The sequence below is a fragment of the Balaenoptera ricei genome, chromosome 20 (genome assembly GCF_028023285.1).
Source record: "Balaenoptera ricei isolate mBalRic1 chromosome 20, mBalRic1.hap2, whole genome shotgun sequence".
In the NCBI taxonomy this organism is placed as follows: domain Eukaryota; kingdom Metazoa; phylum Chordata; class Mammalia; order Artiodactyla; family Balaenopteridae; genus Balaenoptera; species Balaenoptera ricei.
Window position 1 is genome coordinate 40,415,069 of NC_082658.1, and position 12,917 is coordinate 40,427,985.

The 12,917-nt window shown below is 51.9% G+C and overlaps 1 protein-coding gene and 1 long non-coding RNA gene across 10 annotated transcripts in view; one reads left to right on the forward strand and one right to left on the reverse strand.

Annotated features, from left to right (window-relative positions):
* Nucleotides 1–12,917, forward strand: part of LOC132355794 (uncharacterized) — a 52,229-nt gene that overhangs the window by 15,664 nt on the left and 23,648 nt on the right. The window lies entirely within an intron of this gene.
* Nucleotides 1–12,917, reverse strand: part of BCAS3 (BCAS3 microtubule associated cell migration factor) — a 575,869-nt gene that overhangs the window by 8,848 nt on the left and 554,104 nt on the right. Inside the window, exon 25 of one of the 8 annotated variants that reach the window (XM_059908367.1) lies at nt 11,949–12,868. The exons of the other annotated variants lie outside the window; for them this stretch is intronic. Coding sequence (XP_059764350.1) covers nt 12,834–12,868 — 35 coding nt within the window. The 3' untranslated portion in view covers nt 11,949–12,833. Of the gene's footprint in view, nt 1–11,948; nt 12,869–12,917 lie in introns of those variants that run through there. 8 annotated transcript variants of the gene reach the window in all.

Sequence of the window (12,917 nt, forward strand, 5' to 3'; positions counted from 1 at the left end):
CGTCACAGGATGAGGCCAAGGCTACATGGCCTGCCTCGCCCCTCACCAACCCCTCCCCCGCTGCCAGCTCCAAACATTAAGGGCAAGTATCTGCCGCTCGCGGCTCAGGTACCTGGAATTGTGTCCCTTGGCCACTGGGGCCACGCACAGCTGCCTAATAACCTCAGGGTTCTGGGGGGAGACCTGAGGCCTCAAGGAGACCTCAGACCCTTCTGGGCATCCACTGGCCCCCCCCGCTGGAAGCTGAAAGTCATGATCAATCCTAGAAAGGATGGTTGAGGAAACCGGCAAGTGGAGAGCCCTCGCTGTGCCTTAGGCTCCACCCAGAAAAACCGGGGAAAAGACACATCACCTTTCTTCCCTCCAACAGGAAAGGTCCTTAGGCCTCTGGAAACCCTATTCATGACAGCAGGCCAGTCTGGCATTAATACCATGAGACAGGGGCATAGAGGTAGGCTAGGTCCCCGAATTCCTGGTGGGTCCAGTGGGGATGACAGGAGAGGAGCATGCTGGAATGTTGGGGAAGGGAGACTCGAAGTAGAAAAAAGAGGGGGAGGGATGGAGGCTGAAGAATGAGGAAGGGCATCCTCCATCCCCACCCCTTCCCCTGGAGCCAGCTGCACGTGCGCGCGCGCGCGTGCGTGCGTGCGTGCGTGTGTGTGTGTGTGTGTGTGCTGGGGGTGGGGAAGGGAGCAGAGCATCTGAGTTCCAGGCAGAGCAGCTCACAACCCAGCCCCGGATCCCTTCCCAGACTTAGGTGGTATTTGCCAGAGGGTAGGCTGGCCTGTCTGGGGGCTGGAGCCTCTCCCCGGGTCCCTCCTACAACAGCCATGATAGGGCACCAACCCCAGCCAGGGAAAGACCAGAAAGGCTGCCACAACCCGCTCTCAGGCAACCCATGTGACCCAAGCCCTCTCAAGTCTTGGCTTAAGGAGAAGAGAGCAGGATCACCCACCCAGGTCACCTCGACCAGTACCCCACGCGCGGGGACCCTCTCGGTGTCACTACATCTGTCTAACTTTAAATCCTGACCCAGGCAGAGTATGTCCTGTCACAGCATATTATACTTGGGGATGGCAAAGGCTGAGCTGACCTGGCTCACGGGTCCCTGGCTTTGAGTTATGTGATAAATCTGGCTGAAACCATGCTTGAGATCAGCCAGATGTAGGAGCAGCCTTGAGCGGAACCTCCCTGTGGATGTGGAGGAGGAGGAGGAGGAGGAGAACTCGCTCTAGCCCCAGTTCTGCCGCAGACGTGCTGAATGACCTGGGCAAGTTGCTTCACTTCTCATCTGCGTCACCATCTGTCAGGCAGGAGGGGAGGGGCTGCTCTGCAGACCTCACGGGGCGTGTGAGGCTCTAAAGAGAAGAGGAGGCGAAGGCGCTGCGAGAAGCAGGATACGCCCGGAGCGCGTGCGAGAGACCACTCTCACTGCAGCGGGGTCCTGGGTAGAAAGCTGGGGTTGCCATCTCTGATGCTTCAGCAGGCCGAGGCCCTTGGAGAAGCGGTCCTCACCCAGGAGGGCCCAAAATGCCCCCTCTAGCTCCAGGCCAGCAGCACAACACGGGGGGCAGAGCTGCGGCAGATGCAATCTGAGGTAGATGCAGGGGGGCAGCGAGGCGGTAGAGGACGCCCAGCCAGGTGCTGGACGGGCCTCCTTTGTGTGCGTCTGCATATGGGGCCCCGCGAACATGCCCACTCAGCGTGGCTCTGGGGAGGACACAGAGCTTGGAAACTGTCCTAGGGAACCAGGTGTCCGGCAGCCAGCCTCGACCTTCCTGCCTCCTGAAGTCCAGCCTTGAAGCTCGGAAGACCCCACCGAGCTCCCGGGCGGGGTCTTCCCGAGCCGCCCTCCGGGGCTGTGAGACAGCGCAGGGGCCCGTGGACCACAGGAGAGATGCTGCTCCTTGAACACGGCTGGCCTGATGGGCTCGAGCCACATCTGGTTCTCATTCAAATGTCCAAATGTAATTAAATTCTCTCCGATGCAGCGGAAGAGTTTGGTAAGATGTGGCTTTCCCCCTTCCATCAAGGTTAAGAAATCACCATCATCTCTCATTCCATGGGCTGACCCAATCTCCTCCCTGCCACTGATCTGTCCCGTTCTGTACAGTTAAGGCCTGTGCTCTGATCTGTTTTCTAGAGCTGATGGGGCTGGGGCCCGTGCAGCGCCCTCTCCCCCACTGTCTCACTTACCCACCTGAGAGGACGGCCAGCTGAGGCCAAAGCAGCAGGCTCGCTTTGACTGAGCAAGTCAGTGCACTGTGGGCTGGGCAGGGGCGGGGAGGTGAGCGGCCCTGGGGACACGGCTGCCGAACCCAGGCTCGCCTCGGGGACACACCAGTGTCCTCCTTCCACTGCCTAGACGCGCGGTGTCTCGTCACACCCTGCTGAGGGATCCCCTCTCTGTAGCTTCTCACGACAGGATGCACTCGAGAGCCTCTGGCCTGGCCCTAGAGCCCTCTATGGGAAGTGGAGCCTCTCACAGTCAGGGCAGGGCGAGGCAGCTTGCCTGCCCCTACGCACGGAGAAGAGGAGGGAGGCACGAAAGAAGCAGAGGAATGGAGAAGGCCAGGGGCGGCCTGGGAGCCGTCTCCAGGAATCCCTGGGACCTCCACGTCTCACAGGACTGCTGGTCATTTCTGGCCTGGCAGGGCTCCGAACGGGCTAACGGGCAGCACGGTCCAAGGTGCGGGCCTCGGTGAGACGGAGGGTGGCCCACTCGGTAGAAAGGAGGGCGCACTCACCCGAGGCTTCGGTGCCTCTCTCCAGCCTCCGGTTCAGGACTTCCCTGAATTCAAGCAGAACATCCCCTAGACAGGCTGCCTTTTCCAGCTTCCCTTCCCAACTGTGTATCTTCAGTTTATGGCTTATTTTTACTTAGGGATTTATGACTTTCATGGTAATGGGTTCCATTCTACTTCCTCTATGTCTATTTTTCTAATCTTTGTGGTATAGGCTTTACGAGAGTTTCTTAATAAGTCGGGGTAGTATTCTTTTTGAAACAAACTGTCCTGCAAGTTAATGACTTAGAGTGGGTGTGGATGCTCCCCAGAGACAAATGGGGGCTGGGGAGGGGATAACCAGGGTGGGGGTAGGTAAGACTCTTCTAGATTAAATCCAGGTCCCTTTAAGACTCTTGGCCAGCTCCTGGACCAGAGTCCCCCAGGCTGCTCACCAACATCCCTATCTGAGATCTAGGACCACTTTTAGGCGCACGTGGCACTTCCACACCAAAGAATGCTCACCCTGGAGATGGGCACAGCACACAGCAATCCCAACATTGCTGACCTGACTCTAAATAGGACAAATTTCGTATATTTGTTTCCAAATGGTAAACTTTAGTTTAGTAATGGATTTAATTTAATTTCTTGGCGGCATTACTGCCAAGGCCATAGGGCTGGTGCCTGCATATCAGTGAAGGTTTTAAGGAAATGAACTAGTTCTTAGTTCAGCTGTCCTAGGCCAAGCTTAGCTAAGACAGTGGTGATGGGGTCAAGGTCTCTGTTGCCTCTGTTAGGGTCCCAGCCTATGATCTTGACCCCACAGTCACGAGTCTCGATTAATTGCTGCGGTGCCGCCCGTCCAGATGAAAAAGCTGGGCGGATACTGCGTTTGCCTTTGTGCTCTGTCCGCAGACTGGCTGCTGGTGCCGGGGCTCTATTCATTATTCAATTCAGCTCGCTCAGACGAGCCTTTCCATTTGCTCCTCCAGGAGAAACAACAAATCTAGAAATGCAATTCCACTTTGCTGTATTACGATATTGATTTGCCCGTCGAGTGGGAGTGCATTTGTTCTGTCAGCCCCCCTGTGGGCAGGAAGGGGTTAACCAAATGTTTATCACGAGGCTGGCTTCAGAGTTGAAAGTAATGTGATCAGTAATGAATTTTGTGTTACATTAGGTTGTATAAATGGACAGACAAGCGCAGACAACAAGTGGCCAGGAGTCGGGGCTAATCTAATGATGTAAAAATAGAGACAGCACCAATTATACTAGGGGCCAGCTCCAGGCTCCTGCAGGGACTGCAAATGAATAGGTACAAATCAAATTACTCACTAATAGACGCACTACAAGAGGGGCAGTCAATGGTAAATGCATTAGAGCCTAGTGACCTCTCCGCTCTGCACAGCAGAATCCGAAAATTTGACTTCCATCTTAAAAGTGGGGGGCAGGGAGTGAGGTTCTCAAAGAAACTCTTGTTGGGGAAAGCACGGCAGCTACTCCCCATCCCAAACCAGTCCGTTGCCAGAAGGTACCTCCTGTCTGAGCCGACCTCTTGCCCTCACTCCAATGCCTCCTGAAGCCTGAGCACCAGGGCAGGGGCGGGGGGCCTCTTGAGGGACCAAAAGAGCAGTGGATGAAGCCCGGCACGTAGGCAAAGACAGGAAGTTACATACCAACACACTTCACAGCCATGTGCCTCTCAGGGGTGATGGTTTTTACTGCTATGTCAAGGGCTGTGTCCGTATTGAAAATAAAATATTTCTTTAAAGAGGATCACAACATGGACCTTTCAGAGAGCAGCCGGTGCCGAGATCAAAGGGAGCAGATATGAAAATCTGGTTTGACCACTGAGCGCGTTGCAGGGAGTGCTCGTGGTCTGTTCCGAGGCACAGCACATGCAGGGTTTTATCTATTTCTCGCCAGCCTGAGCTGGTCTGTCCTCCCCTCTGTTCCTCCTCCCAGTCCTGCCTACGCCCCTACAAGGGAATGGGAGCAGGGAAGGATGCGGAATTACCACCAGCACTTGCGCAGCCCCTCAGGTTTTCTTCCTCCCTCTCGGGTTCTATGAATGTGGAAACCAGGCCTTAAGTTCCAAGCTGCTTGGCAGTGCTGCTGGGCTGCTCAGAGGAGGCTCACGGAGACGTGCTCAAACGCATGAACCATATGCTTAGATTCAGCTCCCAGTGGCTTGGGGAGGAATAAAGTATGAAACCAAAGGACCCAGGCCCATGTCCGGACGGAAGCGGGGGTTGGGGGGTGGCGGCCCTGGTAGGCTCGGCCCACCTGCTCCTCCCCGCAACCCACCTCTAAGGCCAACACCAGTCACATACATCAAAGTGGAGATGGCAAGCTGGTCCTGGCCAACTGGAGATGATGGGAACCGGCCAGAAAAATGAGCCCCCTGGCCCCAACCTGGCAGGGAGGGCAGGCACAGAAGGGAAAAAATCATCCTGAACAAATGAAGCAACTGGATGTCAATTCTCCCCAAACTCAATTAAGCACACAGAGGGGTGGGACTGCAAGCTATCGGGCTACACTAAATAAAACATATGTGGGGGGAATCGGGGGAGGTCTGGGAAGCCTGGTGCCGGGGGATTCTGCCAGGACATTTTAAAATGCTTTCTGTGGTGGGCCTGCAGGTCCCTGGGGGCAGGGGTGGGGTTCAAAGAGAAGTGGGCAGGAAGCAATCACCAAATGTCAGAGGTTAGACAGCTGACTCTGGGGTGGGTACTCGGAAACGCCTCCCTCTGTAAATTCAATCTGATGGGCATGGCTTGGCTTCCTTCGTACAGGACTCTTTTGCTTCAAGAGCCCAGGCTCTGGATTCCTAAAGGGTCAGAGGGCCATTTCCAACTTTCATTTTCTGTGTGTCTGTTTGTCTTTCCTCTGTCACCAGCCATCCCACCTGGGGGGGTGGTCGAAATACCTCAGGCCACCTTCTGAGGCAGAAGAGGGGCAGAGGCAGGGGCAGAAGGGAAAGATGGGTATTTAACCATCCATGACTGTGTTCAACTTTGTTCAGATCTCACACCTCGCAGAAAGGTCAATGGTTAAAGGTGAATTCTCTGGCAGAAGAGGAGGAACAGAGAGAAATCCTCCCGTTCGTTAACCATTTACCCATGTTCATGTCTTCAGAGAAGGGCCCTTATCTGGGGGTCCAACGGCCCTTCTCCACCCCTTGTTCAAGCCTGTCCGTTTTCCACAGGAATCCCTGCTTCCATGTGGGGCAACACGTAGAGAGGGGACTCTGAAGATTCACTGATGAGGTCACATGGGCACTTCCTCCTTGTAGACAGGAATCAGTGTGTTTTGGTTAAAGAATTCAAAGAAGACTTTGGGCCACTGAGAAATGTGCAGAGGAGCTTCTCAGCCCTAAACTTCCATTACAGCTCTGCCTTTGCCTGGGGCTTCCAGCAGCCTTAGGGGGAAAAGGAGAGAGGGATGGAGGAGGGAGGGGGGAGGGGAAGGAGGAGGAGGAGGAGGGAGAAACTAACTATCTAGAACTGGCCAGAAACTGACAAGTGTGTCTTTTAAACACAACCCTTCTTTCCATTGCTCTGACTGGCTTTCATTTACCTCTCAGGAGCCACGAAAACCCATCCAGTCATTCAGCAAACATTAACTGGGGCTCAGCTTGGCTCTTGGCCCAGTGCTAGATGCTGGGCAGGGAAAGGCTGGTGGTTAGAGGTAACAAAGAGGAATCGGACTCAGTCCGAGGAACCGGAATTGGGCTAAGACACACAGTATGGCTGAGAGAGGGGCTCAAGAGACCACCAGAGCTGAGCCTTGCCCCGGTGGGATGGAGAAGGGACTCCGCCATTGCTAGTTAGTGGAAACGGCAACATGTACTACCTGCCCAGGGCCAAGTGTCCAGTGAGTAGGCGATGCAGAAATTCAGAGAAAGCTTCAGACAACGTGAGATTGGAGCTTGGTCTAAAAAGGTGACCGGGCAGTGGGTGAGGGCAGCAGGCCCCTGAACAGAGCCAGGTCAGCAGTGCATGTGCTGGGGATGATGGGTGAGGGTGTCTGCATGGAATATGAATAAGGGGCGACTGTGGAAGGGAAGTGGGGGAGCAGGCTGGAAAGGAAGGTGAGGAAGGCCTGTAAGAGACTTGAAATATCACAGCAAGGAGCCCAGGCTGTCACGTGTGGGCCCTGGGCTCTTGTGAAGAGGGAAACAGGACAGGCAGAGGAGGCCCTGACAGTAAGGATGCCTTCCTTTTCTGGGTCTCCCTTCTCGGGAATAAAATGTGGGAGTGATTGATAAACCCCTCGGACCAGGTGACAGGATCTTAAGAACTGGAAATTCTTCCTGGACATCTCCTTCTTTTGTTTTTTTATAAATTTATTTATTTTATTTTATTTTTGGCTGCGTTGGGTCTTCGTTGCTGCACATGGGCTTTCTTTAGTTGCGGCGAGCGGGGGCTACTCTTCGTTGCGGTGCGTGGGCTTCTCATTGCGGTGGCTTCTCTTGTTGTGGAGCACGGGCTCTAGGCATGCAGGCTCAGTAGTTGTGGCTCGCGGGCTCAGTAGCTGTGGCTCGCGGGCTCTAGAGTGCAGGCTCAGTAGTTGTGGCTCACGGGCTTAGTTGCTCCGCGGCCTGTGGGATCTTCCTGGACCAGGGATCGAACCCGTGTCCCCTGCATTGGCAGGAGGATTCTTAACCACTGCGCTACCAGGGAAGCCCTGGATATCTCCTTTTAATCCCACATGTTTCAGTTATGATTTCACTTGAAAGCTTTAATTTTTCCTCCTTTGTACATCGCAGAGAGGGACATCTACCTGGCGGTGGTGTGACAACTGTAGGACGCTCACATGGTTAGCATGGAGTCTGAGGCGTAGAAGCCGTTTGGGAGGTGGCGGCCGTGAGGACAAAGGAGAGGAGGAAATGAGGCAACCTAAGCGCTCGGCACAGGGAAGAGCGGCCAGGACATCATGGGAACAGGAGGCCAACATTTCCTGCACCTCCTGTCTTCCCTCTCCCTTGGCCTCAGAGAGGAAGAAAGTGAGCTGAGAGAGGGAAAGCTTTATTCCCTGGAGGGCAGGCACCGTGCCCAGGGGCACCTCCAGAGAGCCCGCCTGCCTGCAGCGGCCCTGGAGAGAAGGTGAGGGCCTACTGAGGAGGTGGCTGAGAGGAGCCCCTGAAAGCATTTTGGAAAGGCACTGAAGAAGGCGAGAAAATCCAGGGCCCGACTAGGTAAAGCAGAGGAAAGTACCTAAGGGACTGGCTAAGTTGCTTCGATGATAGTGCTTGCCTGAGAGTAGGGATGTCTAAAAGATAAGAGAATTAATTCACTGCCCCATGCCTGCAATTACTGTCACGTGATCATGTGGCACCCTGAGATGGGAGGGGGCTGACACGGCTCCTACTGGAAATGCAGCCTTAGCACAAAAATGTTCCCAGCCCTCAGCAATGAGGCAAGCAGGAGTTCCAAGGCCCATTGGAAGAGCTAATCCTAGAGGTAGGATAGAGGGTCCAACATACTGGGTTATTTGTTTTGGGGTGCCCATCTGGTCAACTCCAGGAACAATAGCTAACATTTATTGAGATCTTAATTCTCACAGTTCTGAAAATGAAAGATATTAGCACGCACACACAAAAACAGTGCTTTTAGTTCACCTTTTTGCAAAACATAGGTAGTCAATGGACTTTGTTAATGGATATTTGTTAATTTACTTATTGATATTTGTTAATTCACTTATTGAATGGATATTTGTTAATTCACTTATTGAACCCTTCCTGTGACCATTTAAAAGCTGTGTATACTGTTCAAAATGTGCTTTCCATATTAAGGAGGAAAAAAGGTACAGCCCTTTCAAAAAGTAAAAGTAGTTTCTGACAGGAATCTTTGGAAGACCTTTAGCTGAAAATAATCTCACAGCCTTTTCTGCTGAGTAATTACTATACATGCAGGAAAACTCAGGATTTAGCAGAGTAAACTAGAGCACTGCTTTCCAAACTGTAGATCACAATTCATCGATGTATTGTAAAATCAGTTTAGTGAGTCATGACTGCATTAAAAAAAAAATGTATACAGCTGATTCACATCATTGTACAGCAGAAACTAACACATCATTGCACAGCAACTGTACCCCAATTAAAAAAAAATGAAATAAAATAGTACTAGAGTGTACTGCCTGTACTATTGTTTTCTGAAAGTTTTATATATTTGAGCAAGGAAGTAAATGTATTTCTGATGGAAGGTAAGGGGTAAAGATTGAGCCCCCAGTGTGATCCCCAAGAGTAGCTGCTTCTGGACTAGGACAGAATCTGTTAAAGAGACTCTAGACAGAAAAGGATGAGCCTCTTTCCTACCCTTAGTGCTGTGATCATAAAGGAGAATGAAACAGCGTTCCCAGGACTGCAGGAAGCCACAGTCACGGGGAAGAGTCAGTCCCCCTTGACCTTGACTGCTGACTTAGTGAGCTCTTAAGAGTCAACAGCAGCAAAGGGAGGCTGCCTGCAACAGAGGTGAGGTGTGTCAATACTTTAAACAGCTGGTCAGGACCTGTGAATTAGGCCTAGGGCTTTTGCTATTGGATGTGGGAGAAAGCCAAAAAAAGAAAGACAAGGTTTAGCTAAATAGTGATTGAAAGAGTTAAAGTGAAAATAAAGTTAATATGTGTCCAGGTGTTTATGAAAATTTTTTTGGTATTAGGTTATACCTTTACTTAGACACAAAACAACTGGAATAAGTAAATGTTTTGCTTATCGAAAAAAATCCTATTTTTCTAGAAAAGGCAATATTGAAAGGCATGTCTGCTAAGCAGGAATTAGTCATGTTATTTTGAGGGGCTGAGAGAGGAGGGGCTGTAGGAGACAGCATTCCCGGCAGAAGGAGAAGTTTGTGCAGAGGCCCGGCAGGCAGAGGGAACACGTGTGCTTAGGGACCCTCCGGGGACTTCAGCTTGGCTGGAGCTCGCCCAGAGCAGTGAGAGAGGAGTCCGCAGACAGGGCAGCGGCTGGTCATGAAGGGCTTTGTATGCGATGAGACGGGGTGAATCCGGGAGAAGGACAGGGCTGGGGGGAGAGAAGTTCAGTTTTTGGATATGTGGAAACATCGACAGGTGACTGGAGACATGGTCTGGAGATCAGGAGAGGAAGCCAACTTGGAGAATCTTTGGAAATCATTGGCTTATGGGTAGTAATTGAGGCCACGGAAGCAGAGGGGATGGCCCTATTCGCACTGAGGGTGAGGAAAGAGGGCTAAGAAAGGGCCTGGAGAAATACACTGAAGGCCAACAGAGAAAGCAAGCCTAGGGAAAGGACGGAGAAGTAGCCGAGGCAGAAGAAAAACCATGAGAGTGTGGCGAAACAGGAACTACAGGGAGATCACTCCAAGATCACAGGGCCTGGCTCACCGGGCCAGCGCTGGGGCGAAATGGACATTCGGTGGTGACTCTGGGGAGATGCGCATTGTGGCCGGGCAGGCTGGGGGTAGGAAGTGCTCCTCCTCTCGACAGGAGGAGAGTGGAGGTTGCTGCAGGGACGTTTAGGGTCTCGGTGCAGGAGGCCAAGGGATTGCTCAAATGGTGACCACCATTTTCTGAGGGTGAGAGACAAGCTGGTGGGGTAAGAGATTTGAGGGGAACGGTTAGTTCGACATAGTGTCCATGAAGAAGGAAAGAGACTGATTTCAAGATGCTGGGTGGACAGAGCACAGGTACCATACTGAATAAAGCGCAGACTAATTCATACCAAGTAAACAGCAATAATATGGAAAAAAATAATAAAATACAAACTCTTAGAGGACCAGAGATCTGGGGAATCTCTAAGAGAATGAAAACAGGCCAGAAGCCACAGCAGTAAAGCAGGGGCTGCAGCAGAGCTGCTAACACCTAGGTTAAATGTAGAATCCATTCACCCAGTGGTTACTGCACATCCCCTATGTGTCAGACACTGTTCTAGGCACTGGGGTCTGCTACAAAAGATGAGTGCAAACTGAGAATCGGAAAAGGGGGCACTGGGAAAATGCAGAAGGACTGCCAGGGCTCACTGGAGAGTAGAGACCGTACGTTTGTAGAGGTACCGATCTGAACAACTTATGATTTTTCTTCAGCAACCTAAGTGTACGAGCAGAGATGGCTTGACCTGGATTTTGTTTTGCTGACTGGGGACAATGGAAAGGTAACAGGGGCAAGAGGTGTGAGGATATTAGAAAGAAAGCAATTCAGTCCGTTATTTTTGAGCTGGACTTGCAAATCTAATTTTGATCCAATTAGACTAACTGGTCACAGCCATCCTGGAGGACAGAGCTAACACCCGTCTCACAGGTTAACTACGTTTTAAAACGGGCCTTCTCAAACTTTAATGTGCATAGAGATCTTGTCAAAACGCAGGTGCTGACTCAGTAGGGCTGGGTGGGGCCTGAGATTCTGCATTTTTAATCAGCTCCGGGATATAGACAGCGCTGCCGGTTCACAGACCACTCTGCGAATAGTAAGGTTTTGAAAGGTTTTGCTTTACTTTGGGGGAGAGTTGTTTTGCACTATGGTACAGCTTACCAGTGGGGTGCTGGAGCTGGCTGACCGCTACATTTTCAGGAATTCTGCCAGGTGACTGACATCATGTTGATAGCTTGAAATTAGCCGTAATGGGAGGTTCTGTCCTATGGCAATGCCCAACTGCTATAAATCAGGGCTTTCCTGCTTCCCTTTGGAGAGCTGGTTGTTAAACATTTATCGGCACATCACTAGGTAAACGTGTATAATAGTGAAGCATGGATACAATGGGCTTTGGTGTCAGAGGTCATGGAGCATCCGTCCCGGGTACTACACTAAACAGAGAGCCTGCTGCAGGCATTACAGAAACTGATCATCTCTGGTGCCTCGGAGGAACCAACAAGAGGCACATGCTTGGGTCACCCTATCCCATGAGCACCTAGAGGAGCGGGCTGTGGAAAGCGAGAGCGGGACTGAGAGGCTGCTCTGAGCAAAGGGTGACTTGCTGGAAATTCTCATCCACGTTGCCTGGCTATCTCTGGGCAGCAGGCTGACTCCGGTGTGGGTGTGTCAGGCTGCCCTTTCAAGGCCCTGGGCTGCACGACCAGGCTGATACTTTATCTGGAGTTGCAAAATGTGAAAACTGATTCTCAACAAAGGCAGAGGGGAACAGGTTAACTTCCATGATATCTGCTTAACTTATTGGCCTTTAAAATCGAGGCAGAGTTTAAAAGCAACAACAAAAACATATATATGTGTGCACACATATAGACTGATAGATTTAATCTGGTCAAAGAAAACCGAATGAATCCCATTTGGTGACAGTTTGGGGAGGAAAATGAAATCCCTATGCTCAAAAAGGGCATCTCCTATTTTCTGACCTGTGGGTCATGCAGTTTTAATTTCCTCTCTCTCTTCTTCTTTTTTTTTTTTTTTTTAATTTCATGAACCTGCTTAAGGCCACAAAGACTCTCCCGAATCCTTCAGCTGTCTGGCAGATGAATGGCTGCCAGCTTCGCTCAGGTTACTAATGGTCTGTGCCAGGCTGAAGTTCCCCAACTCTGCCTGAATGCGCCTTCCAAGACTTCCAATCTGTTGCTGGATGACACGGAGGTGCTCTAAGTGGCTTCTGAGGAAGGCAGCTGGGGAGGAGAGCTGACCCAGAGCTGCTCTGGCCCCTGGAAGGGTGGCTCCTTGGGAGTGTGTCTGGTGCCACGGGCTCTGGTTTGTGTGAGCTGGGGCTGGCCAGGGCCCCAGAGACGTAGGGGAAAGCTGCGCTACAAGCAAGGTTCAGAAAGGGAGAAGCTTTTCTCCCTTCGGCCAGCTTCCAAGCAAAATGGGGTTAGAGCCCCTGTAAATGGCACAGCCGCTTCTCATCTCCGGATCCAGGTGGGAGAACAACGGCATGATGACCTGCCATTCACGAGCTGGATGGCTTTACAATGGGGGTGGAGAGGTGGCATGCCCACGTCTGTGCTTGTGGGAGTCGAGGGGGTGGGACGTGGCTTGTTGCAGCTTCCATGGTGCACGTCTTCCTTTCCAGGGAAGAAGGGGGCGTGGAGGGGGCCGGTCCTCAGAGATGGCTGTCTCCTGTGGCCAGATAAAGCACCTCTCCATCTCTAGCCAACTCCCTCTCTTGCATCTATTCTGTTCATTTGCCAATTATCACACGAGAGCTATGGGCAGGCATGAAGCTAGTGCTGTGGAGAAAGAGATGAGGGCAATGTATCTCTATCCTGTTAGTGTAGG